General features: G+C 40.0%; 1 protein-coding gene across 1 annotated transcript in view; it reads left to right on the forward strand.

The window, feature by feature from the left end:
• Positions 1 to 25,031, forward strand: part of CDH13 (cadherin 13) — a 394,527-nt gene that overhangs the window by 84,846 nt on the left and 284,650 nt on the right. Inside the window, exon 2 of the mRNA XM_026713963.2 lies at positions 13,372 to 13,483. Coding sequence (XP_026569748.1) covers positions 13,372 to 13,483 — 112 coding nt within the window. The remainder of the gene's footprint in view (positions 1 to 13,371; positions 13,484 to 25,031) is intronic.

The raw sequence follows: 25,031 nt of genomic DNA on the forward strand, positions 1-25,031 counted from the left end.
ACAATCCTGAAGGCTTGGCTGTTTTTAAACAAAACTGTTTTACAATGAGAAGGGTGGAGGGAAGAAAAAAGAAGTCGTAAAAAAAGAGAAAAAAATGACATTTCCCAGTTTCAAGCAGAGACTTTTCCAAATTGTTTTGATACCGAGGCTGCTCGAGAGCACAAAAATGAAAGAAATGCTTCAGTAATTTTAAATTGCTGCCTGCATGTGCATGTGTAATATATAAAATAATTGGATAGTCTTGCATTCCTGATATATTGCAGTTCTTCTGATAGAAGAGAATATATATAGCAGCAGAGAGTCCTAGAACCACTAGATGTGGGACAACTCAGCATGAGATAACTGTACTGTAGATCTGTTCCTCTCAATAACATTAGCAATATTATTAATGTTATTGTTATACTTTTATTCACTAAACATGAAACTCAGTCAACGGAACATTAAAAAATGCATCACAAATATCACTGACTGGTGCTAATGGTTGATACAGGTTGCTGTCAGCATCCTAGGTATCAACCAAGTACCTTCTTAAAATGTTATTCCAAGTAGCACAGTTTTTTGCAGCTCCGCTGGTGTTATTGCAAGAAGCTGCAATTTGTTGATGTGTTTTGTAAATTCTTGGACATGGTACCAAGTGCCCCAATGACACTGAGAATCACTGTTACATGTTTCATCCATAATCATGTAGTTTTGATGGCCAGGTCACAATATTTTGAAATTTTTCCCAGTTCTTTTTCTTTGTCTCCTGGTACATCAATAAATTGTACACTTTGATTTTCGACAACTGGCATGTTGTATTCCAAATGACAATCCATCTGTATTTGACAGGCATTGTTGTTGTTGTTGTTGTTGTTGTTGTTGTTGAAATCCCAATGATTTTAATAAAAGTAAGACAGGAGGAAGAGGCAGATGGTTACCCTGATAATATTAAGAGTGGAATGGATTTAGAGTATCATTATTGCCTTTTGAATTGTCCAGGGGTAAGTTGGCCACAGTGAGTTGTCTCATTTTGCTGTGGAGTCCTTGGTAGTTGCTGATCTTGGTTGATATCACACAGTGCACTGATGGTGTTACCTGGTCTGGGAATGAAACGTCTTCAAAGAAGCTCAGAGAGAGCATCTAGGACGGCTCAATTCAGTATCTCAATTTTTTTCTTCTTTGACCCGCTAAAACTGAACAAGTGCCTCACCCCATCCTAATATTAGATAGTGTTAAAATTAGCTGATCCATTCACTCATTGGATAAGAAAAAGGCAATTTAGATAGAGCAACGATAAGAGTTTATCTGCCTGAAGCTTTTTTTTTCTTCCCTGTGTTTTATCCCAAAAGACACTCACTCCATGATGATTACCAATGAGAAAATTTATTCCATCTATTTAAATAGGCAATCTAAAAGACGTGACAAATGGAGAAAAGGGGAATGGAGAAGGAAGACCAAAAACAAACAAACAAACAAAAAGGCTAGTTCGAGAAATTTAGCCTAAGAATAATGTCCTTATTATCTAACAACTATCTGGATACAGCATCTCCCTTTGCCTCTTTCTCTCCAATGCTACACTTAACTTCGGATGGAAAATCCAAATAATCATAACAGTGATAGCCTAAACTGAAACTTATAATGGGGGAATGGTCACCTTTGAACCTCTTCTTCATATCCACTACTGTAAAGTATCCAAACAACAGACCATGAAGAATTTAAGGATATTATACAAATAGCATTGTAATGAAGACAACTCAAAGTAGCAAGATTTATACTAACACAATGAAAATGGGGAAAAAGGAAAAGAAGGAGAGGGGAGAGGAGAGGAGAGGAGAAAAGGAAGGGGAGGAGAGAGGAAAGGAGAAAAGGGGAGGGGAGTAAAGTGGAGGGGAGAGGAGAGAAAGAGAGCAAACTAAATTGCTATTAGCTGGAACCAGGTGGAATCACTGTTGGTTCGATAATAGTGGAAAAAGTGTGAAGCAGCTTTCAACTAACTATAGATTCTCCCTCCTTCTCTAGTTCTTCTTTTCCTTGGGAATAACTAGGGAGACCCCAAGCATTGTTCCCCCTTACCACAAAACTGGCTTCAGCAACTCTTTTCTTTATTTTTTAGTTAACTATAAAATCAACTTTTATTTGCTGGGAGTGTTGGTGAAAGTTACCATCTTCTCTTGAAGGACTTTGATACGATCAGGATAGATAGATAGATAGATAGATAGATAGATAGATAGATAGATAGATAGATAGATTGATTGATTGATTGATAGATTGATAGATAGATTGATAGACAGACAGACAGACAGACAGACAGACAGACAGACAGACAGACGATGGACTGACAAATGGAGGAAGGGACAGAGCGAGGGAGGGAGGGAGATAGATGATAGATACAGAGAGAGATGTAGAGATGGAGTTGGAGATGGAGACAGAGAAAGACTGACAGTGAAAGAGAGACAGATAGACAGACAGATAGAGGCACATAGAGAGAGAGATAATTATTGTGAACATTTTTCTAGCCACATTGCTGCTGGTCATGGATGAGACTCTAATTCTAATAATAATGAATTTCCTACTGCTGTACGGTGCATATTTCAAAGCAATATTTTCCTTGTGTGCATGAATTTTGCAATGAACATCTCCCTTATTCATGGAGGTTTTCCAACTCATTACCCTTCATGTACAAATGTAGGTCACACATTTTTTTTTCTCTCTCTCTCTTCCATTTGCAAACCCCACTGCAAATTCCTGAACACCGCCAATGTTGGCAAACAAGGACCTGCCTGTTCACATATTCACTGAAGAGGAATATTAAGATACCCTTTTAATTTCCCAGAAGGATCCAGGGGGAAGTTGAGGGAAAACTTCAAATGGCAGACCAGAGCATCACCTGGTCCAGGTGAAAGAAAGTAAGAGCGAGTGAAATAATGAACTTGAAAAGGGGGTTGGTATTTTTTCAAGCATTCAAAGGTGACTTGGCAGAGGAAAAGGCTCATAAATGTAACACCTGCAACAGGTTTGATTGCCTCCTGCTTTCCCGATTGCTAGTTTTTTTATCGGGTGTTTGATATGGCCGCTTCATTCTCTTGTAGCTATTCCCACCACCACCATTTTGGATGTCTGAAGTTTACCATATCATTTTTCTGTTGTTGACTGTTGCTCACCCCCTCTATAGATTTTGAAGAGAATATAATCAGGCAAGAGCAATTCTATCCCTACATTTTTAAACAATGGTATCAAAGTGGATTTTGATTTTTAAAGCCCATCTCCATGTTATTGTACTCCACCTTGAATGTTCTTGGTTCTATGTGTGTTTTGTACAGAATTATCTAAAATGGACAATTATCCAATTAATGGCAAATATTTATCTATTTCTGGGCTAAGGTAAAGCATTAATAAGAATCATTTCCCCCCTACTGGAGTGTCTTCAATGTTTTTTTTTTTTTCAAGTACACAAGCTTTTACTTTTCACTGTCAAAATCTTTTGTAAGACTTCTTAAAGGATTTGGGATCAAGAGCAATGCTTTTATGCATGACTTCAGAGGTGTGGAAGGTTTGATTTTTTTTTTATCCTCCCATTATTCTTATTTTGATAAAATCAAATAATTATGAATGATTATGGACTTAGGTCTTGAAGCATATTATCTGTGAATCTAATTAATTTATGATAGATATAAGGTTTTTTTTTAAATAAAATAAACCTTGGGTGTCAAATGTTCATCTTCAATGGGTAGCTGCTCCTAATTCTAAGAAGCTTTATTCCTTCAAAAAGGTTGGTTTTTTTATGCAATGATAGCTGGCTGAATAGGTAGTCCACTTTTAAGATCTGGTTCATCAGATTTGCTGAACTTCCTTCCTTCCCCTTTCCCTTCTCCTTCTCCTCCCCCCTTACTTCTTTTATCCCTACACTTCTCTTTCCTTCCTTCTCTTTCTCTTCCTCCTTTTCCTTCTCCTTTTCTTTTCCTTCTCCTCCTCCTTCCCCTTCCCCTCCTCTCTCCTCCCTCTCTTCTTCCTTCTCACATCACCCTTACTCCTCCTACTCTGCCCTTCTCCTTCCTTCCTTCCTTCCTTCCTCCTCCTTCCTTCCTCCCTCCCTCCCTCCTTCCTTCCTTCCTTCCTTCCTTCCTTCCTTCCTTCCTTCCTTCCTTCCTTCCTCTTCATAGCTAGATTAAAAAACTATGTTGGTTTAACAGAGTAAAAAGGAAGAGAAACCACTTTGAAGTTGGCCCCAAACACCAAAAGACTAAAGACCCCTTCATAATTTGTATTTTGCTCACCCCAGAGACCAGAGTTATGTTATCACTAGACAGAACTTCACAAAAAATGCATTTCGAGAAGAAAGCATCCAGGTCTAAATTATATGTAAGTCTCGTCAACTAAGAATTGGCCTTTGTGGAAACGAGTCAAAGCATTACGAGGCACTACATGGTATTTCAGTTGTAATGACAGGGAGTGTCACTTCAGCAAGTTTAGAGCAGCAAGCGCATCTTAAAGTAGGCTAGAAATGTTTTAGATAGCTCGGTTTTTGCTTCAGGACTTGAGAGGCTAAAAGAAATGAAAGTCCTTGTTCCCTCCAAGGTTGCAATTATACGAACAGTAATAAAATACAGCTAATGTCCTTCTCTGCCATAAAAGAAAGAAAGTGGATAGATAGGCTTCATAAAAAAAAGAGAGTGTGTCTGTGCATAGGCATTTGTTTTAGATGCACTTTGTGGCTAGAATGCTTAGATAAATTCCACTATTCCACTTCTGCAATTAAGGCGGCATAACATTAAACAATTAAAACCCTTCAGATGTCCATTAGTACTTTAGTCTATTTTTGTTACCCAGATAAGGTTTTAATGGTAATAGATACCTACAATATCCTCTTTTGTTACAAATATATTTCCAGCAAGGTAATACCAGTAATTTGTATCTAATCATTTTACGATAAAGTGCAAATTAACTCATGAGCCAACATAGTTATTTTCAAAGATTATTCAGCATGATTTTTTTTTTTTAAAAAAAGTCTTTGGTAGATTTTTTTTTTAAAGACTGAAACTCAGTGACATCTTTATTACATGGTGAATTTTCTTGGATTTTCTTTTTTATGATATACAGTGGGGATACATCATTGGAAAATGTATTTTCAGAATCCATAAAGACACTTCAAACTTAATCCTTCAGAGGAGTCGACTCAAAAGACAAAAAAAGAAAAAAAAATCCTCCGTTTTTCAGGAATTAGAACTGCCAACTGGTTCTATCATCCGATGATCCATTCATCATCTGATGAAACCATTGACACGGGGATTAAAATGCGTGCATTGAACATGCATTTTGCATTGAAAATGCTTAAACATTTTCAAGTGGATAGAATACAGGGAAGGGTTGGACAGTCCATTTCAGAGGTAGAATGTGAAACCTTTCTGATGATGGTGAGATCTGTTCCCTGGTTCTCTTATACAACCAGATTATCTTGGTCCCAAAAGATCCAGAAAAATTTAGTAGTAGAAACTGAAGTTCTATGATCCCATAGATTAAGTTTAGAACAAACAGCTCCATAAAGGATGTGACAGTTCTGTGTCTACAGTATGTTTGTCAACAGACATTCCTTGATCTACAACCATAAATTTAGTGACTATTTGAAGAACGGTTTCAGGAATTGGGAATATCTAGTTTAAGGAAAAGAAGGACTAGTGGTGACATGATAGTAGGGTTCCAATATCTTAGGTGCTGCCCCAAAGAAGAGGGAGCCAAGCTGTCTCCAAAGCACCTGAAGGCAGGATAAGAAGCAATGGATGGAGGCTAATCAAGGAGAACCAATCTGGAACTAAGGAGAAACTTACTAACAATGAGGAGAATCAGTGGAATGACTTGACTCCAGAAGTTGTGGGTGCTCCAACACTGGAGGTTTTAAAGAAGACATTGGACCACCACTTGTCTTAAAGGGTACAGGGTCTCTTGCTTGAGTAGGGGATTGAAATCGAAGACCTACAAGGTCCCTTCCAGCTTGGTTAGTCTCTTATTTTGTGGTTGTGTTGTTATTCTGAGAATCTATTTCAGTGGTACAGAAAAAAAAAGTGACTTAGAACTGGTCTCTGCAGTTATGACATAACATCCCATGGTCTCATGATCAAAATTTGGGCACTTGGCAACCAAGTGTATTTATGACCATTGCAGTGTCCTTGGGATCAAGCGACCCCCAATCTGCGATCTTCCCAGCTGGCTTTTGATGAGCAAAGGCAACGGGGAAGTCAGAGAGAGACACTTAATGACCATCCAAGTCACTTAATAACTGCCATCATTTGCTTAACGAGCATGGTAAAGTTGGGCACAATTCACTTAGCAACTGGCTTGCTTAGCAATAGAAATTCTGGCCCCAATTTTGGTCCTAAATGGAGGACTCTTTATGTAGCATGTTTTTCCTTCCCTTATGACTCAGCATAAAGCAATTTGAAGTGGTGCAGAGGCCTAGTGGTGTGAGCTCTCACCTCACAATCAGGAGGCTGTGAGTTCGATCCTAGGTAGAGGCAGATATTTCTCTCTCTGGGCACAATATATCTGCCGCACAAAACTCCGCATTGGCGATAGTAAGGGCATCTGGCCAGTAAAGTCTCAGCTCCATTCAATTGCTCAGACTCCACCCCGATACGAGGGATTATGGAATGATTAAAACACTCTGCTAGCTCCATTCAGTAGCCCAAACTCCACTTTGCAAGGGATTATGGGTTCATTAAAAGACGATAATGACTCAGCATAAAGCAATTTCCTATCTCTTTAATTCTAGAAACCAAACACACCATAGTTTTCTCCTTTGCACTAGACTTCCCCTGGGGGATTTGGCTTTTCTTTCCCCGTCCCTCAGTGTGGTGGGTTTGCGTTACTTTAAGTTGCAATAAGTCGTGTCTGTTGGGCAAAAGTGTCCTGTTGGCAGATGGTTTTGCACGCTGCGGCAGTAGCGCCGCTGAAGACAATTTTGAGGCCTGAAAATGATACTTATGAGTCGAAAATCTAATTGCTGCCCATATGTGCCGAGAAACTTGAAACTTTGAAATGGAATTAGCAGTCTGGAGCTTATGGCTTTATGATCTAATGCCCCCAAAGGCGATAAATAATTGAGAAGAGTTACAGTGGAACAAGTTGAGAAAATGATTTCTAAACCTGAAATTGCTCAATCTATTTTGATGACATTGAGAGCTACTAGTTGGAAATTAATTTTATGTTCTGGGTGGTGGGGGTGAGTGTGTTCTAGAAGCTGAAACTCTACTTTTAAGAAAGCCCTGGCATGCTTTGAGGAGAGGGGCAAGGCAGGGTAGAGAGAAGGCATTGAGAATGTCTCTGCAACAAAGGGTTTTTTTTTTTCCTGTTTTGACATCAACAACATGGGCCTAAATAGTTGGTGTAGCCAGAGAAATGGGCATTGGCTTATTCTCCAAAACACCTGAGGCAGTGGCTGGTTAAGGCTCCCTGGTGCCCTAAGCGCTGACAAATCTTGGTGCAACCCTCTTTTGTACCTACTGTACAAACGAAGGCTACATAAACGTTTTTGTGGTGCCTGTTGAGGTAATTCCCCGTGAGGAGAATGAGCGCACACAGGGAGACGTAGTGAGAGTAGTGAAGAATAACACACAACTAGCACACAGATACACTGTATAGTAAAATGTAATTTTTACTTCCAGTAAAACGGTTAAGCAAAGTTCAACAAAACAGTCCAAGCCATTAATGGTTAGAGCAGTCAGTTTTCAGTACAGGGATAATCCAAATATCAAAGTCCAGTATCAATAAAACAGTTCAGTAACAGACTTACATCAAACCCAAGAAGAACTATGATCAGAAACAATCAATAGGAACAGCAACACTCTCCAGAACAGCCCAGGTTTCTGGCTCCATCTTACAGCCATTTGAGGAACCACACCCAATTACAATTTTAGCATTTCCTTAAAGAGACAGTATTAAAATGTCTATCCTGGTTTATATATTTTCCAACCCAACTATTCGGTGACTTACATTCCTAACGTTCTCCCCTTTGGGTAGGGCAATATATACAACCTTACATTCTAAGTCCATAATCCTCGCAGCAAGCCTTATGCTTTACAGAGCCTTGGGCTTTTGTAAAATGATCTGCAGTGTTATTTTCTGACATACAGTATTCCAGCTTAATCATCTTACTTTGTACACATTGTCTCACATTTAAATATCTTAAATCTCTGTGTTTTGATCTTGCCTTAACAGCAATATTTGAAGCCACTTTGGGCCTGGTGCCCTAAGCACGTGCTTAGTCTGCTTAATGGTTAATACACCACCGACCTGAGGGCAGGACAAGAATTAATGGTTGGAAGATCATTAAAGAGAGATCCAACCTAGAATCAAGGAGAAATTTTCTGACAATGAGAACAATTAATCAATGGAACAGCTTGCCTCCTGGAGGTGGGTTTTTTCAAAAATAGATTGGACAACCATTTGATTAGGATGGTTTTGGACAGGAAGTTGGAGTAGAAGTTCCCTTCCAGCTTTGTCATTCTATGTTCTATGTTTTTTTTTTTCCAACGTTCTTGGAATGTTGTAGATCAGTGGTCACCAACCAGTGGGACAGGGACCACTGGTGGTCCATGAGAACATTTTTGTGGTCTGCAGAGAAATGTCACCCCAAATGTACCCCCAAAAGCAATTAATCCAGGCTGCGCGGGAACACAAGGCTGTGCCGCCCACATGATCCAGGGGAACACAAGGGTTGTGTACCTGGCATTGTGAACAACATGAGGTAGTGGGGGGGGGGAAGGGGAACTTGCCCCCACTCACCCCACATGCCTGTCCTGTCCACTGGGCTGCTTCTTTCCACTTCTTTCTTTTTCTGCTTTTGGCTTCATGCAAGGAAAGCAGCAGAAGCAGCAGAAGTCTTTCTTTCTCTCCCCCAAACTCCGCCAGAAATGAGTCTTTGGGACCCTGCAAGGCCTCCTGCTCCAAGAGGCTGCGCCAACAAAGACTCATTTCTGGCAGAGTTTGGGGGAGAGAAAGAAAGACTTCTGCTGCTTCTGCTGCTTTCCTTGCATGAAGCCAAAAGTCTCTCCCCCCCCACCCCCAAGAATGGAGCTGGAGATGGTATCCTGCGATCCCAAATAAAGAATGACCAATCGGTAGGAAAACGGGGTGGGGAATTTTCCCGCAGACTTTTGGGGGGACTTTCCCAGGGTCTCTGGTCCACGGGATTTAAAATTATGAGTTTGGTGGTCCCTGAGGTACAAAAGGTTGGCGACCCCTGTTGTAGAGGGTCTCCCACTTTGACCAGAAGTTTAAACTAGAAGACTGCCAATTCTGAAATCCTGTTTATCTCTAGGGGTAGCAAATGTTACCTTTGTTACTTCTGCAGCTTTTAAAGCCTTTGATTTAGAGGAAACCATTTTGGAAATGATCGAGTATCAGTCCCAGTTCTGGGCTTGGAGAAAGCTTCAATGGTTCTGCCTTGAGTGCGTCTCTCTTCCATAGTTGACCAACCGTCTTCTCTCCATTTGTCTGCTTTCTTTCATCAGTAGAAGGTTAACCTGGAATCCAGAAGCTTTTTTTTTTTTTTAAGCTTTATTCCTAGTCGTCTAAGCAACGACTCGGCTGGCAGGATGGGCCCTGGTGTCTATAATATCAGACACCAACTTGTCTTCTAAGTGGTAGAAAGCTAATAATGCAAGGTAAAGCACGTGCTCAGCAGGGGGAATAGAAGGGTCCTTATAGGACTTCCTGTTTCCTGCCGAGACAATGATCTTCCTGTTGCTCAGGAATTTGGGATTCCTGATTTTCTACCTGGAAAAGCTTGACTTGATGTGTCCAAAGGGATTTCATGCCCAATTAGTTGAATAAGCTGTGAATCTCCTTTTCCCAAATCAGTGTATTGGTTTTATTTTGTGTCAGAGGAGGTACAGGAAGTCCTTGACTTACAGCCATCATTAAAAACTCTTGTTCTTTGTTGAGTTGGCCATGGCAAGCTAGAATAGAATAGAATAACAGAGTTGGAAGGAGCCTTGGAGGCCTTCTAGTCCAACCCCCTGGTCAAGCAGGAGACCACATACCAATCTCTTCTTAAACACCTCCAGTATAACTTCTGGAGACAAGTTGTTCCACTGATTAATTGTTAACGAAGGCCATCAGAACTTTGAATCTAAGTCTTAAGTATCTTTAGGAGGAGAGTTATTGTAACTTCCAACAGTTACTAAACAAAGTGAAGGGCTACCTGTCCAGAAAAACATCTCCCCAGCCAGAATTTCCAACTAGGCTGGATTTGAAGCTCCCATGATCCCACAGCCAGCATTGTCTTTTCAGTGATTCACCCGAGGTAGAAATATGGACAGTTACTCTTCCAGCATATTTGAAAGGTGGCAGAGTGCGGACAACTGCAATAAAGAATGTTTTATTGCCTTCCATTACATTCACCTCTTGTACGGGCTGAATCAACCAAGAGATGGTTATAGATCTAAGAGTATTGTTTTTCACTCTTCTTTGTAAAGACAAGTTTGTACTTTTTTTGGAACCATAAACTTTTCAAAGCCGACACTTAAAGGAGACAAGTAGCCCTTTACTTCTAATAAAGTAGCCATTTAGTTTTCATAAAAAAAAAAAAAAAATTTCCTACCAGGCAGAAAGAGAATGTACAAGGTGCTCTGTGGTTTAGAAAGATAATTGATAATAATAAAAAAGACCCATGTGTGGTTGAGGATGACAACTAGTTTAATATCGAGAGGAAAAGAAAGCATTGGAAATTGCATGGCTAACAGGAAAACCTCCACTTCATCTGAAGGCTGGGCTAGCAACTTGTAATTACTCCCCAGAGAAGGAATGATAGGTTAGTTACTGAGCTGAACTTACATACCTTCTATGAAGTAATATGTGAGTTATTGTCTCTGTTTATTTCCTTCCTTGAGCTCTGCTGTGAACCCTTAGCAACATTCATCTGGCTCTGTGCAAAATTTAAATTAAATAGGTTACTTTCCTCCAGATGCACTGGTTTTCCCCAGCACCATTTCTGGCTTGTGTTTTCATTCCTTGCACGTGCACATGAGTGCGTATGCACACACGCACACACACACACACACACACACACGCACATGCACACTCGGGTCTAGGTAAAAGTGCTGTTAATTAATCATCTTTTGTGGAGCATGTGCATAGAGTCTCATCTTCTTCATAAAAAGCTGCGCTTGAGAAAAACACAAGGATAATTTGTTACAGAATGAGGTTTACAATCACACATGCAATTTCCCCATCAGTTTTATTAACACACTGCTGGTGTAAGCCTCCAAAGAAGGTGCAAATGAATGGAAGGGGCTAAATATTACGGCGAAACGTATCTGTCTGCTGCTTTGTAAAACTTGGAAAACAAAATGGAACAATGGAGGACTCCCTGTGTGTTGGCTTTGGCCAAGTTGCTTGTTTATTTATTAAGTGTATTTGCTGGCCATCTCATTTCAAAGTAATCCCGGAGGGTTTATAGCAGATCACTGTCAAAATAGATTCTCGGAGGTCACAGTAGGTGGCTAAAGACATTGAGTTCATCAGCTGGAAAGGTTTGAAACCTGAGCACCATTGGACAGGGTAAGCTCCTGTTCCTTGCTCCAGCTCCTACCCACCTAGCAGTTCGAAAGCATGCAGATGCAAGTAGATAAATAGATACCACTTCGGTGGGAAGGTAATAGCATTCTGCATGACTTTGGTGTATAGCCATGCTGGCCACATGAACATGGAAATGTCTTTGGACAACACAGGCTCCCTTGGTCAAGAAATGGAGATAAGCACTATGCCCTAGAACTGTACATGACACAATAGAGGAAATTGTTACCATTTTTTAGTGTCCATTGCATTGGGCAAAAGATTAGGTTACCAAAACTTAGAAACGGGATTATTTATTATTTATTTTATTTAGTTATTCTTTTTCACCTTGGTCCTCATTTATTAATGAGTATATTAGAGTGGGATCTCCCTAACTTGTTTGATTGTCTTTTTATCTGGTCTAATGCAGAGGATACTAATCGCTTATTGGATTGTACAATATTCTTGTTCTGCAATGTTTCGGATTTGCATCTAATTTCGTTCCTGGGGTTAAGATCTTTATCCCAATTCCATTTCAGAATTCCAAACAGTCATTCAGATCATGCAAAACTGAAATCCAGATAAATTCATTTTTTCACCTCCTCTGCTTTTTTAGACTTTTCTCCTCAGTTTCTATTGTATCATCCACATTTTTATGGCGATTCTTTATGGTTGGTAGTTACGGATGGAGCTGTGATGACTTGCAGAATAGGACAGGAAACCAAATTAGTCATTACAAGCTTAAGTCAGCGTTTTATGGAAGGAGTAAACCTTGTGAACTCTTTCCTTTTCTCAAGTTGATCACTTGAACAAAAGAACAAATTTTGGCACACACCATTAATGATGAGAAATGGGTCCATCTGCTGATTCTGAGCTTGCCAATGTGTCTTGTCATTAAGCACTCTTTGTCTCCGCTTTCCTTCTTTGCTATCTCATCAGTTTGACAGAAAAAGCTTCTATAGTCTCTGGATGTAGACTTGGGGAAATGAAAGGAGAGATATCAACCATGCTTTATTAATATGGTTCGCCACAAATGAACCACAAGAAGGCTGCTGGGTGATTTTGGTTGGCGTTTCATCGAAAGAAACCAATTTTCAAAGCCTGGTGATGGTAGGGGCTGGCAGCTTATACTGACTAATTTGAGTTGTCTTTCCAAGATGAATTTAATTCGCAATTATTATTTTTTTACGAGCTCAGCTTGACTTCTGAAAATTTTCCCCTTCCCGCTCTGGGCACACCTGATGTTGTTAGAACTATAAGTCCACAAACTGAAAGTTCATGTTCTATGAATTTTTTATAGGTAATGAACATCTCTAACAGTGGTGGGCAAAGAAGGCATCTCCCCTGCATATTTTGGCCAGTGGAATATCTTCAGATGTTATTGGAAAAGGAGTGGCAGAACTGGGGGCAGAGTTAAAGGATGGATCAGCCTAGAATCCCCTAAGTGATCACAAGCAGCTTAAGTCCAACTTCTGTGGAATTCTCTTGACCCTTATCTAACTCCAAGCAGGTGCTAACTGTTAGTTGAGAAGATTCCTATGCGGGGGCTGTTCAGCAATAAATCAGTTTAATTGGACCTTCACATGTAGACCTGGTCTTTCACGCCTGACAGATGTTCATTGATATAATTTGTTACCTTCCCAACATAAGAAATGTCCTTCTCTCTTTCAGTTCATGTGAAATGCCTTTCTATGCCCCAAGGCATAGAAAATACTGAGCAAATTTTAAAAGGACGGGACCACTTCTCATCTCACAAAGGTTGAATCCAGCCATGATACTATTTGCAAGAGCTGGCATCAAAGGTGAACTAGCAGATATGAAAACTCTCTTTCTTTGCTTTTCCAGGTGCTGCTCCCTACGTACACAAAGGATTTAGAATGCACTCCGGGATTTCAGCAAAAGGTTTTTCACATTGAACATTCGTCCGCATTCACAGTGGGCCAACCAATTCTGAATTGTAAGAAATCTTATTTTCATATCTCTCTCTCTCTCACTCTCTCTTTCTCTCTCTCTCTCTCTCTCTCTGAATCTGGGTGTTCCTATCTCATTTGGAATGTCCTTGTAACAAGTGGTCCTCTGTGGTTTCTACTTGAGTTATGCCGTAGAGTGACAGCTTTTTAATTTTTAAGAAACGTTTCCTAATTCTGTATGCATGCAAACTTTGACCTTTGCTGTGGCTTTCGCTTTCTGAGTGTTTTGAAATGCTTGTGTACTTAAATGGTTGGCTGTAGTGAATATCAACATGGACTTGGGGAATAAGAATAAGAAGACCTTCATCCTGAGCCACGTAGTTGTTGGAATTCAATTATCTGTTTTCATTTTGGCAATATAGAACCACGGCGGAAGAACTTGATTTAAAGCTGGATGAAATGTGGACATATGCTATTTCTTGAGTGCACTGAACTTTGGAGTTTGGCCCCAGATTTTTGCTTTGGAACTGTGATGTTTGTAATCTGGATGAAGTGGATAGCCAAAGATTCATTTCAATAAGACAGGTGTCAAATTAAAATGTTGGCGCTGATGTACTATGCATTGTAAATTTGGCAGGTTGAGAAGTGGAGACCAAATGGTCCATGAAGCTTTTAACCCTGCTTTGTACACTTGAGAGGTTTCATCCAGGTACTAAGGAAGTTTGAAAAGGACACTGTGTTTGCTGTTTTGTGAGGGGCTTTTATGGATGAAGAAACTCAAAAAGATCAGAAAAAAACTGGATTTTAAGGATTAGACTTTTTTAACTAGGAAGGTTAGGAGAACCTTCTCTAGAACATCTTACAATGAAAAAGAAGATGTACAAATAGTCCTTGACTTATGACCAGACTTGAGCCCAAAATTTCTGTTGCTAAGTGAGAGCTTTGTCGAGTGAGCTTTGCTCCATTTTACAATCTTACCACCGTTGTTAAGCAAATCACTGCAATAGTTAAATTGGTAACATGGTTGTTCAATGAATCTGACTTCCGCAGATTTGGGATGTTGCAACGATTATAAGCATAAAAAGTGGTCATAAGTCATCTTTTTTTTAGTGCCGTTGTAATTTTGAACAGTCACTAATAGTTGCAAGTTGAGGACAACCTCTAGTTGGCAGTGACCTTTTTTAAAAAGAAGTTCCCTTTGGTAAGTTATGGACTATTAGACATTCTTGAGCCTTAAAAGTGCTGAAGGGTTTGCTAATTGTTGGACCACATTTTGGGCATGAATTTGTGCCTCACCTCGATTCCTAAACTAATTATTATTTTTTTTGTTTTTGAGGTGTGTTTTTCAAGCTTTCTGCAAACGTGAGCAGTTGCTAGGGGATGAACAATCTCTCCTCTGACATTTACTCTCCCTGCCTTTCTTAATACGTCATCTCTAGGACTGAAGCAACGGTGCAAAACTTGCTGGATTTTCTATATTCCCCAGTTGATGTGGTGTACGGTGCATATACTCTTAAGGATATTGTTGGTTGCTGGAGCTAAACTCCACTTATTGAGTTCCCAAAGATTGCTTCTTAAGGTGACTTTCCTGTTTTGTACTGGGAGGGGCCACCCAGGAGTGGGATTTGGAGGTTCTCTGAACTGCGCAGAATCCTAACTGGGGGCTCTCCTTAACCCTGCAAGCCCCCAGCAGCCCATCCCTGTATATACCGCTTTACAGTGCTTTACAGCCTTCTCTTGGGTTGCTGATTTCTTCTTTTCCCTGATGCTTTTACCTGGAGAGAAGGAACATGCTGTTTCAGCCACATTTGATTAGGCCATTTGTGATGACCCAGCAGATTGCAATGGAGTGAAACTGGGACAATAATTAAAGCACAGTTATTGATATTAATTTGAGGGAGAAGGGAGGACAAACGGCTGTTCGTTGCCTCGGATTAAGAAATGAAAAGAGACGGAAACAATCATTGTTAGAGAGAACACAAAGTATGCAATTGCCATTTGTTTTCAGCCTCAAGATATTAACCTGTTGATCTGATCGGGTCAATAGGTCCCGTCAAAGATGTTGCGAAGATTGTGGACATTTGAGGCCCCATCAAGGCCTTTTAAGGCTCAAGTTTTTCAAAAATATTCAATATCAGAATTAATCGCAATAGCACTTAGATTTATATACTGCTTCACAGTGCTTTACAGTCCTCTCTAAGTGATTTACAGAGTCAGCCTCTTGTCCCCAACAATCTGGGTCCTCATTTTACCCACCTCGGAAGGATGGAAGGCTGAGTCGACCTTAAGCCGGTCAAAAATGAACTGTAGAATTGCTGGCAGCAGAAATAGCCTGCAATGCAGCATTCTATCTTCTGCGCCACCATTAAAGTCTTCTCAAAGGCCTTGCTTTTGGAGAAAAGGTGCATTTCTTCAGCAAATAAGAATTGTGTCCTCCTTTGTCAATTGATATAATTTTTTGAATCTGGTGGGTAGAGTGAGCAGTCTGATAAAACAAAATAAAGGATGGTTCATTGTTGAAACGCCTGCAAATTTAAGATTTTAAGCAGTCTCATCAATATTTTTCTTATTGTCCATTGGACTACACTGAGAACTTTTTTTAAATATTGCTATTACTCAAGAACAATGTAATTTTTGCAGTTGTCTGCAACCCAATCTGGTTATATAAATCAATGGAACAAATATGCAAACCTAGTTAAAGAGGTTGCCTTTGGGCTTCTTCAGTAACCCGTGTATTTCTAATTCCTGCTGAAAAGTGAAACAAAATTATCATATTTTGCCTAAGTAAAAGTGAAAATCTCTTTTCCCAACCTTGATTATTTAAAAATGTAAGCAGGGTCGTGGTGCATATTCCTTTTCACCCTCCAGCAAATAAATGTAGAGAATATAAAGAGGTTTTTCTTCTTCTTCTTCTTACTTATTTACCAGTTAGCTGTAAATGTTCTCTTCATTGTACATGAAATTTGCCAGGGGAACAAAGCAGACCAAAAAAAAAAAAAAACCACTTTATTTCAATTCAGGCTGGAATATAGTCATTCAATCCAGTCAGCAAATTGTAAGTAATTCTTTCTGAGAATTTTTTTTTAAAAAAGTGGGTGAATGAGGATGGGATGAGAATGAGGAAAATAAATATGATTATGTCCACATTAGTGATGGAGAAGATTTAACTTGCATAATTATTATTTTTTTCATTGTCCAAACCAGGGTGGCGGTGGTTCAGGAAATACTTATATCTCTGTTAAAAAAAAAAAAAAAATTCTGGATTATTTTTCAGACACCCAGATTAGTGCAAGGTCATTTCCACATACCATGTCATGGACAGAGTACTTGTTGATTATCAGTCCAGAAAATGTGCCTTCCACGATAAGGGAGCAATGTGGAAGAAGATCTTTTGCCAGAATGTGCATTCAGTAGTCTCAACCAATAAGGAATCACCGGTGCCAAAGGAAAGATCATTTACAACTGGGGTAAAGATGGCGTGATCCATTTTTGCCAGAACGGAATAACTTGGCTCACCCAACTCACCACAGCCAACATACTGCAGGACAATTCAACAAATACAAAAGTTGCATTAATTCCGACAGAACCATGGCAATTCATCGGGGTGGGATTCATCCTGGTCGGGCCAGTTTAAGTTAACTGGGTATTAAATTTATATCTGTTTTGCCGAACTGGCAGTTGAACTGACTGGCTGGCCCCGCTCACCCCACCCCGCCCTTCCCAGAAATCTCCACATGGCCTGTTTTGGATGTAGGTAAGTGCAGGGTCCACGCGGAGGCTCTAAGAGGATGAAAAATGCCCCCCCACCCCCGGAAATTCCGGTAGGCCACGCCCACCATGCTACACCCACCCAGTAACCGGGCAGAGAACCGGTTGTTGAGATTTTTGAATCCCACCCCGCCACTAATAATAACATAATAAAGGAAGTCAATCCAGAAATTGCATTGCAATAATTTGAATGAAAACTTGGTGACCGATAATCAAAGAAACTGAATGAAACAATTAATATGGCTTTGAATTTTCCCACAGAGAATTTTCCCACAGAGAGTTGGCCACGATGAGTTGTCCTAGACCCCGTTTCTGTTATCTACCTTTTGAATACCTTACCCTTTACTCTCTCCCCGCACAAAATTACCCTGCAGTCTTAAGAGATATCGCATAGGAAGGAAAAACAGAGCAGAACAGACAAATCAGTGTAAGAACAGCCAAAGTGTTGCCATTCATAGTTGCGCTTGTGATTATCCTTCTCAGTTTTCTTTCTTCTTTTGTGAATGATGTCTTTATCTTCAGATCAAGATCTCAAAAGGCGACTGCAGTTGCTGGTTCTCCTTCTCCTTCAATCTTTGTTAGGCGGTTCAGCAGGATTTTGTCAAATACAGAGAAGAAGAAAAAAGCTCTTGCAGGCAATTTCTCACTTTTTGACCTAAGCTGAAATCTTTAGCGGTCAGAAAATATCCTTTTTTACCACTTTTATAAAATCACCAAGCTAGCAATGTCTTCATACACAGCCTTCTCTTTTAAGAGACTGATGTTTTGAATTATGTGCTTTCCAAGTCTTTATTCCTGTTAGTGCAGGGAGATGCAAATTTAGATTGCATAGACTGTGTGCCTTTTTTACATTTCATTTCGACTAATACTGGGTGGATTTTTTTAAAAAAAAAACATTATTATTGAAGTACATGTTTAAGCAATGCTTACATCTTTATTTAATGTGTTAATTTGGAGAGGAATGGGAAACTTATTGCATATATAGCAGGTACTTTGTGCTTGCAAAAATTGAATTGCTCATAGAAAGAGTTACGTTTATCCATTGATTTTCTTTAAATACGCCTCAGGTGCTTTAAAAGTGAAAATTCTCCTGCACAGTGAACTGATAGGGACCATCACATATTATTATATTACTGTAAATGATAATGACAATGAAATTGGAATGTTACTATTTGTTTCTCTTTAAAAACTCACATGCAATGTGTTGTTAAGCGGAATTTGCTTTAAATAGACTCTTGAAAAAAGCATTATCTAGGTCTCTCTGGTTCTAGTTCAACTCCATAACCATCACACAATGTTGTCTATCCAGAAGAAAGTGTTATGTAATAGGTTTGGCTTGGTTTTACATGGGGCATGGAGCTCACCATCGCTGCCTTCTTAGGGTTGGGCCAAGCCAGTCCATCATGGCTGACCCTAGTTAAATAAACAGTTAGAACAATTAATGTGGAAACACTTGCCTCCAGAAGTCATAAATGCTCCAACACTGGAAGTTTTAAAGAAGATATTGAATAACCATTTGTCAAAGTGGTATAGGGTTTCCTGCCAAACCAGGGGATTTGACTAGAAGACCTCCAAGGTCCCCGCCAACTCTGTTATTCTATTCTATTCTATTCTATTCTATTCTATTCTATTCTGTTCTGTTCTGTTCTGTTCTGTTCTGTTCTACTCTACTCTACTCTACTCCACTCTATTCTTTATTCCAATATTCTATTCTATTCTATTCCTTCATTCCAATATCCTATCCTATCCTATCCTATCCTATCCTCTGTTCTATTCTATTCTATTCTATTCTATTCTATTCTATTCTATTCTTTATTCTAATATTCTATTCTATTCCTTCATTCCAATATCCTATCCTATCCTATCCTATCCTATCCTATCCTCTGTTCTATTCTATTCTGTTCTGTTCTGTTCTGTTCTGTTCTACTGCTTAGGACCCAAAGATGCTTGTTCAAAAGGCAACTAGACTGGAGAAACAAAATCCAGTTGTCTGTTGAACAAGCACCTTTAGGACAACCATGACCCAGATGAATGACAATCTCCATAGCACAGTATGTCAATCCATCCATCCATCCATCCATCCATTCATCCATCCAAGCTTCCACCTTGCTGTAGATGCTGGGCGGATGCAACTTGGTAGCTTCCTCAACTCTTCAACTGATGTGTTTCAGTTGAACCCTTGTTCCTGTGGCTTATTCGGTGGAAGGAAGATCATGTGGCATTAATCATGTTTTATTTTTAGCCAGCCGGATTTGTAATTTGGGAAGGGTGGGGGGGTTAAAAAAAAGCACCTGACATTGACTCAAATGTTACACATGAAAAATGAAGGCAATTAATGCAAAGCATGAGGATGGAACATCCTGCAGAGAAAGGCAGGAAATCTGTGGCCAGTGATTTAAATATCCAAAACAAAGAGAGTTGTGACCCTACCTTGGAAAGCTTTAATTCGGATGTTAATTATTGACTGGCCTCTCCTGTCATTTCATTTACATGATGGATTACATTTTCCAATCCGTGCAATCATGCCAGTTAGGGTGGATTGGTGGCCTTCCGTTGGCTGTCCATCAGTGGCTTTGTGGATTTGCTCGACATTTGTGGAGAATTTCAGTCTCTTTGACTCAGCTTCTCCTAACCTGAAGCAAATTAAATCCTTGGGATGTGGATTTATTGATGCATTAATCACAGATGACACAAGATGTCTCTGCCACATTCTGCTTTTGTCTGAAATGGTGTAGAATTTCCTCTTTGAATAGAAGACCACCTTCCAATTCTTCTACTCTACTCTACTCTACTCTACTCTACTCTACTCTACTCTACTCTACTCTATCCCTTATTCTATTATGTTCTATTCTATTCTACTCTATTCTACTCTACTCTACTCTACTCTACTCTACTCTACTCTACTCTACTCTACTCTACTCTACTCTACTCTACTCTACTCTACTCTACTCTACTCTACTCTACTCTACTCTACTCTACTCTACTCTACTCTATTCCTTATTCTATTATGTTCTATTCTATTCTATTCTACTCTATTCTACTCTACTCTACTCTACTCTACTCTATTCTCTCTTCTCATATACAGATTAACAGAATAACAGAGTTGAGAGGGACCTTGGAGGTCTTCTAATGCAGCCCCTGCCCAAATAGGAGACCCTATAACATTTCAGACAAACAGGGACTCCTTGACTTACAGCCAATCATTTATTGACTGTTGAAAGTTACAACAGCAGTGAAAAAGGTGACGTCATCCATCTCCAGTGTAGAACACAGTCGTTTCAGCCATTCCAAGAAGGCTCCACACCCATTTGTACGACTCAGGTGACCCCGAAGACACAGACAAACCAAACAAAATTCAAACGCTCACTAAATGAATGGTTGTAAGTTGGGGGCTACTTGCATTCTCACAACTGGTTTTATACGCACCGCATTTGCACACTTGACAAACTTGGAAAATAATTTTATGGCTTTCTATTTCATCTTCCAGCCTACCTCACAGGGTTGTTGTTGTGGGGAAAATTGGAGGAGGGAGGAGTATTAGGGATGTGAACCAGTTATTTATAAAAATAATAAAGGTGGGATATGAATGAATGAATTCTCAATTCTTTTATTCATTTCTACCAAAAAGGATGAAGGAACAGGCTTGTCTGCATAATTTGACAGTAGCAAGATAACAAAAACAACATAACTGACTGGTTTTAGTTTAATTGCTTATCTTCTCTGCACTGGAGACAAATTATTTGTATGTCTAATCATTGTGTGCATCTCTTCTCTTTTCTTCTCTTCTCTTGTCTTCTCTTGTCTTCTCTTCCCTCTGCTTCCTTCTCCTCTCCTCTCTTCCTCTCCTCTCGCCTCCCTTCTCTTCCTCTTCTCTTCTCTCTTCCTCCTCCTCTCCTCTCTTCCTCTCCTCTCCCCTTCCTTCTCTTCCTCTTTCCCTCCCTTCTCTTCCTCTTCCTCACCTCTCTTCTCCTCTCCTCTCCCCTCCCCTCTTTTTCTTTTCCCCGGCCTTCCCTGCCCTGCCCTCCCCTTCCCTTCCCTTCCCTGAGGTTAAATCTATTTCCTTCTACCAAACATTTAGGATAAGTCAGCTTTCAGAATTTAGGAATACAATTCCTGCCTCGCAATATGAAAGTCTGCAGAACTGACACCAGGGTTTAGCTTGTGAAAGGGCTTCTCTCTCCTATACAAACCTGCCTGTGGATCAGCCATTTTCTTTTCCCCGTGGTGCTTCAAACATCCTCCCTTATCCACCTACTCCCCCATTTTGCATCTGGCTCCAGGTGGCAGATCTTGGAGCGAGCAGTTCCCCAAAGCTAGAAACTTTCCCGCCCTGACAATAAAATCGTAGCGCTATTCTCCAGGTAGGGCTGCAAAGTTTGATTTCCTGACAGCCTTTGGCACGGCCTTCTTTTGTCTGAGAGTTATTTAATCACCCTGTGAAGAATGGGATACATAAAAAGTTTATGCAGCCTCCGTTAGCCCCCAACTGAAGGCGTGCCAAGCATCAATAAGAAGAAGGCTTCTGTAGGCTCTGCATCAGGTTTTATAATGGTTTGGAGATTTGGGGAAATCAAAATCTAAAACAAATGTGCCATCATCATCTGTTACTGTTTTTGTTGGGAGAGGTTTATTTCGGTGCAACACACCTTCTCCAAATGTAACCTGTGAATAAATAAAGGTGGTACATTGAGGAGAAGAACATGGTCTATTAACTCTTGCTTATGGTTTTAGTTCACTGGACAGGAGCAAATCGCTTTATTCAAGGTTGTGTCTATTCCTCGCTTTGGTGCCAGCGACCGGCCTGGTTTGCAAAAAGACAGGGAAGCCTTGGTCGGTGCAAATCAGCCAGCTGCTCTTCTAAACGCTGTAAATCAGTAACCAACTGCTCACAATTAAGTGTGTCAGATACTTGGTACCTTGAAAAAAAACCAAAAGCTTTTCATTAATTCGATTTTTGAAAGGGACGTCTGGTGGGAAATAGATAGGGGAGATCCCATAGAAGGTCATGAAAAATAAGAAAGTTGAGAGAACGTGGGACATTCGGATCCAGACAGACAGACAGAGAATCAATCAGATTTTGTGGTGGTAGACAAGGACCAGGAAATGGCAGAGGTGATAGATGTAGCAGTGCCAAGAGATAGCAACATCAAGAACTATGAAAATCCGGAGAAGCATCAGGGCCTGAAGGAGGAACAAGAGAAGATGTGGAAAGTCAAGACCAAAGTGGTACCCTTGAAGCTACTTTCCAGGTTAGGGGACACAGCCCTGAGTGCTGTGTCTCCTAAGCTGGGAAGTAGCTTCAAGAGATCTCAGGAACAGCATCAATGCTCTCTGACCAGAAGAGTGCAGGATTAGGAAGAGCTAAGATACTACACAGAACCCTCAAACTCCAAGGCCTCTGGGAGGGGATCCAAGATTGAGGAAGATACATTCCATCCATAGATGTGAAAAAGGAAGAGACAGAGAGACAGACAGACAGACAGACAGAGACAGAGTGACAGAAAGACAGAGAGACACATAGAGAGAGAGAGACAGTGATAGAGACAGAGAGGTATTTCCCCCTTTTTCATACACACCTGGAATGTTCTCAATGTTTCCAAATTGGAAAGATGGACAGCTTAAGAGTCCTTCCCTGCCCAAAGCAGCCTTGAAATGGCTCATCCTGTGGGTGCCCTAATAACTTCTTCTGAACATTCTCCCTTGGTTTGATGGAAAGAAAAAGTGCTTTTGATGTCTTTTCCCCAAAGATATCGCAAAGGAGCACCTTCCTTGGGGTCTGTCAAACAGGAAGCACGAAGAGCAGACGTGTCTGCCGAGAAGTAGGGAAAGGGGAAAAAACCCCACTGCTCTTTTGGTAGCATCTGCTGTCATCTGTCAGCTCAAAGGCATCCATCCCCTGAAGTCTGACACAGTGTGGGAAGAGGTGGTAAAGCAGAAGTTACTGTCGCAGGGGAGGAAAACTTTAGAAAAATCAAAGTTGTTATCCCAGAATTAAATCCATTCACAAGTTGGTGCTGTTTCAATTCCCCATCAGTGCATACCTTGTAAAAGTTTTTTAAAAAACACATTCTTTAATGCATTTTTTCTTACAAAATACTTGTTTTTTCAAACCAATTTTTTCTCAAGCTAAGCGTATCTAATTTCCCACTTAACCTGAAGGTTTGAACGAAGTTTTCTACATTTCTGAAGGCACTTTATTTTACTCGAACAAGAGAGAAGAGCCAAGAATAACCATCTTCTGATTGGCTTTCCAATTGGGAAGGTCAACTCAAGCTACTTGGCTTTGAAATGTGTACCAGGATCGTTCGTTAGAGCCGTTTGAGCAAGGAGAGCAGTAATGTTTTTGTTTTTCATCGATTTTTCAGAAGAAAATAGAACAATTAGCTAGAATTGATAGGAACTGGCAAAATTAAATCTCTTAGTAAATGTGGAACATGGATTCTGAAGTTGAGGATGTTTGGAAGAACACTGGGATAGGCTATGTCCTGTAAATGGATGATAGACTGAAGACTTGCAAGCAAAGTATTGAATGACCTTTATTGAGTTGATTGATTGACCATTTATGGTTGTTTTATGGTTTAGCTCTAAATGTTTTTGTAAAGAATGAGGATGAGGATCTTGATGGAGATATGTAGGGAACTGAGAAATTCTTTCTGTGTCTGTTCACACTTGGCCAATATAGCTATTCTGTTCCATTCTGTTCTATTCTATTCTATTCTATTCTATTCTATTCTATTCTATTCTATTCTATTCTATTCTATTCTACTCTACTCTGTTCTGAATTATGACCAGGTTTAGGCATATTTTGATTCCTGTGAAATCAGTAGACTCTATGACTGATCTTTTAGTAATGATTCCATAAGATTATAAGACTGCTCCAATCCAATTCCATCTCTTGAAAGTATATTTTAGACACATTATGCTGAGGTCTAAGACAAGGGCCTTCAACCTTGGCAAGTTTAAGACTTGTGGACTTCAACTCCCAGAATTCCTGTGCTAACACACCTGGAGGAGGAATTCTGGGAGTTGAAGTCCACAAGTCTTAAAGCTGTCAAGTTTGAAGACCCCTGGTCTAAGATAACGAAAAGCATATCCGTATGCCTAAATTTGTAAACATTTGCAACTTACGGACATAGAAAATTCCTAACAACTTGCCTCCAGAAGTTTTTAAGTGCTCCAACTCTGGAGGTTTTTAAGAAGAGATTGGGGAGAGATTTAGATCTCTCTCTTAATACATTTTAAAGTTATCATGGTTGAAAAACATTGCCTTAGACTAAGACTGAAGACTTGCACCATAGAAAATGAGTCATACTGCAAAAAGAGCTTATTTTTTTGATAGACCATAACAACTCTCTTATTCTCTCTAGAACTGACCCGAAATTTCCCAGTAGATTTGTTTTGGGTCAAAAACATTTTATTTTTTCCAACCCTTAAAGAAAGATAAACAAACAAACAGACTACTTGGCAGAATTTCCCCTGGCTCCATTTCAGCATTATTTGTAGCATCTGTTGTTTTGCCCCTGAAGTGTCCTGAAACAATGTTGAATGTTGTAAATGGTGCAAAAATGTTGTCCGAACCATCTATATGACCGGTGTCTTTAGTGGCAAGAAAAACAAGTCCTTAGGGAGAAAATAGACACACACACACACACACACACACACACACACACACACACAGAGAGAGAGAGAGAGAGAGAGAGAGAGAGAGAGAGAGATAGTTGCTTGCTTATTTGTTCAATTTTTGTAGCTGCTCACCTTCGTTGATGACTCTGGGTGGGCTTTCCAATTCAGAAAACACATAACAGTGATCAAAAACATTATAATATA

This window comes from Pseudonaja textilis, chromosome 11 (assembly GCF_049901715.1).
Source record: "Pseudonaja textilis isolate UNSWEBS1 chromosome 11, rPseTex1.2, whole genome shotgun sequence".
NCBI classification, from domain to species: domain Eukaryota; kingdom Metazoa; phylum Chordata; class Lepidosauria; order Squamata; family Elapidae; genus Pseudonaja; species Pseudonaja textilis.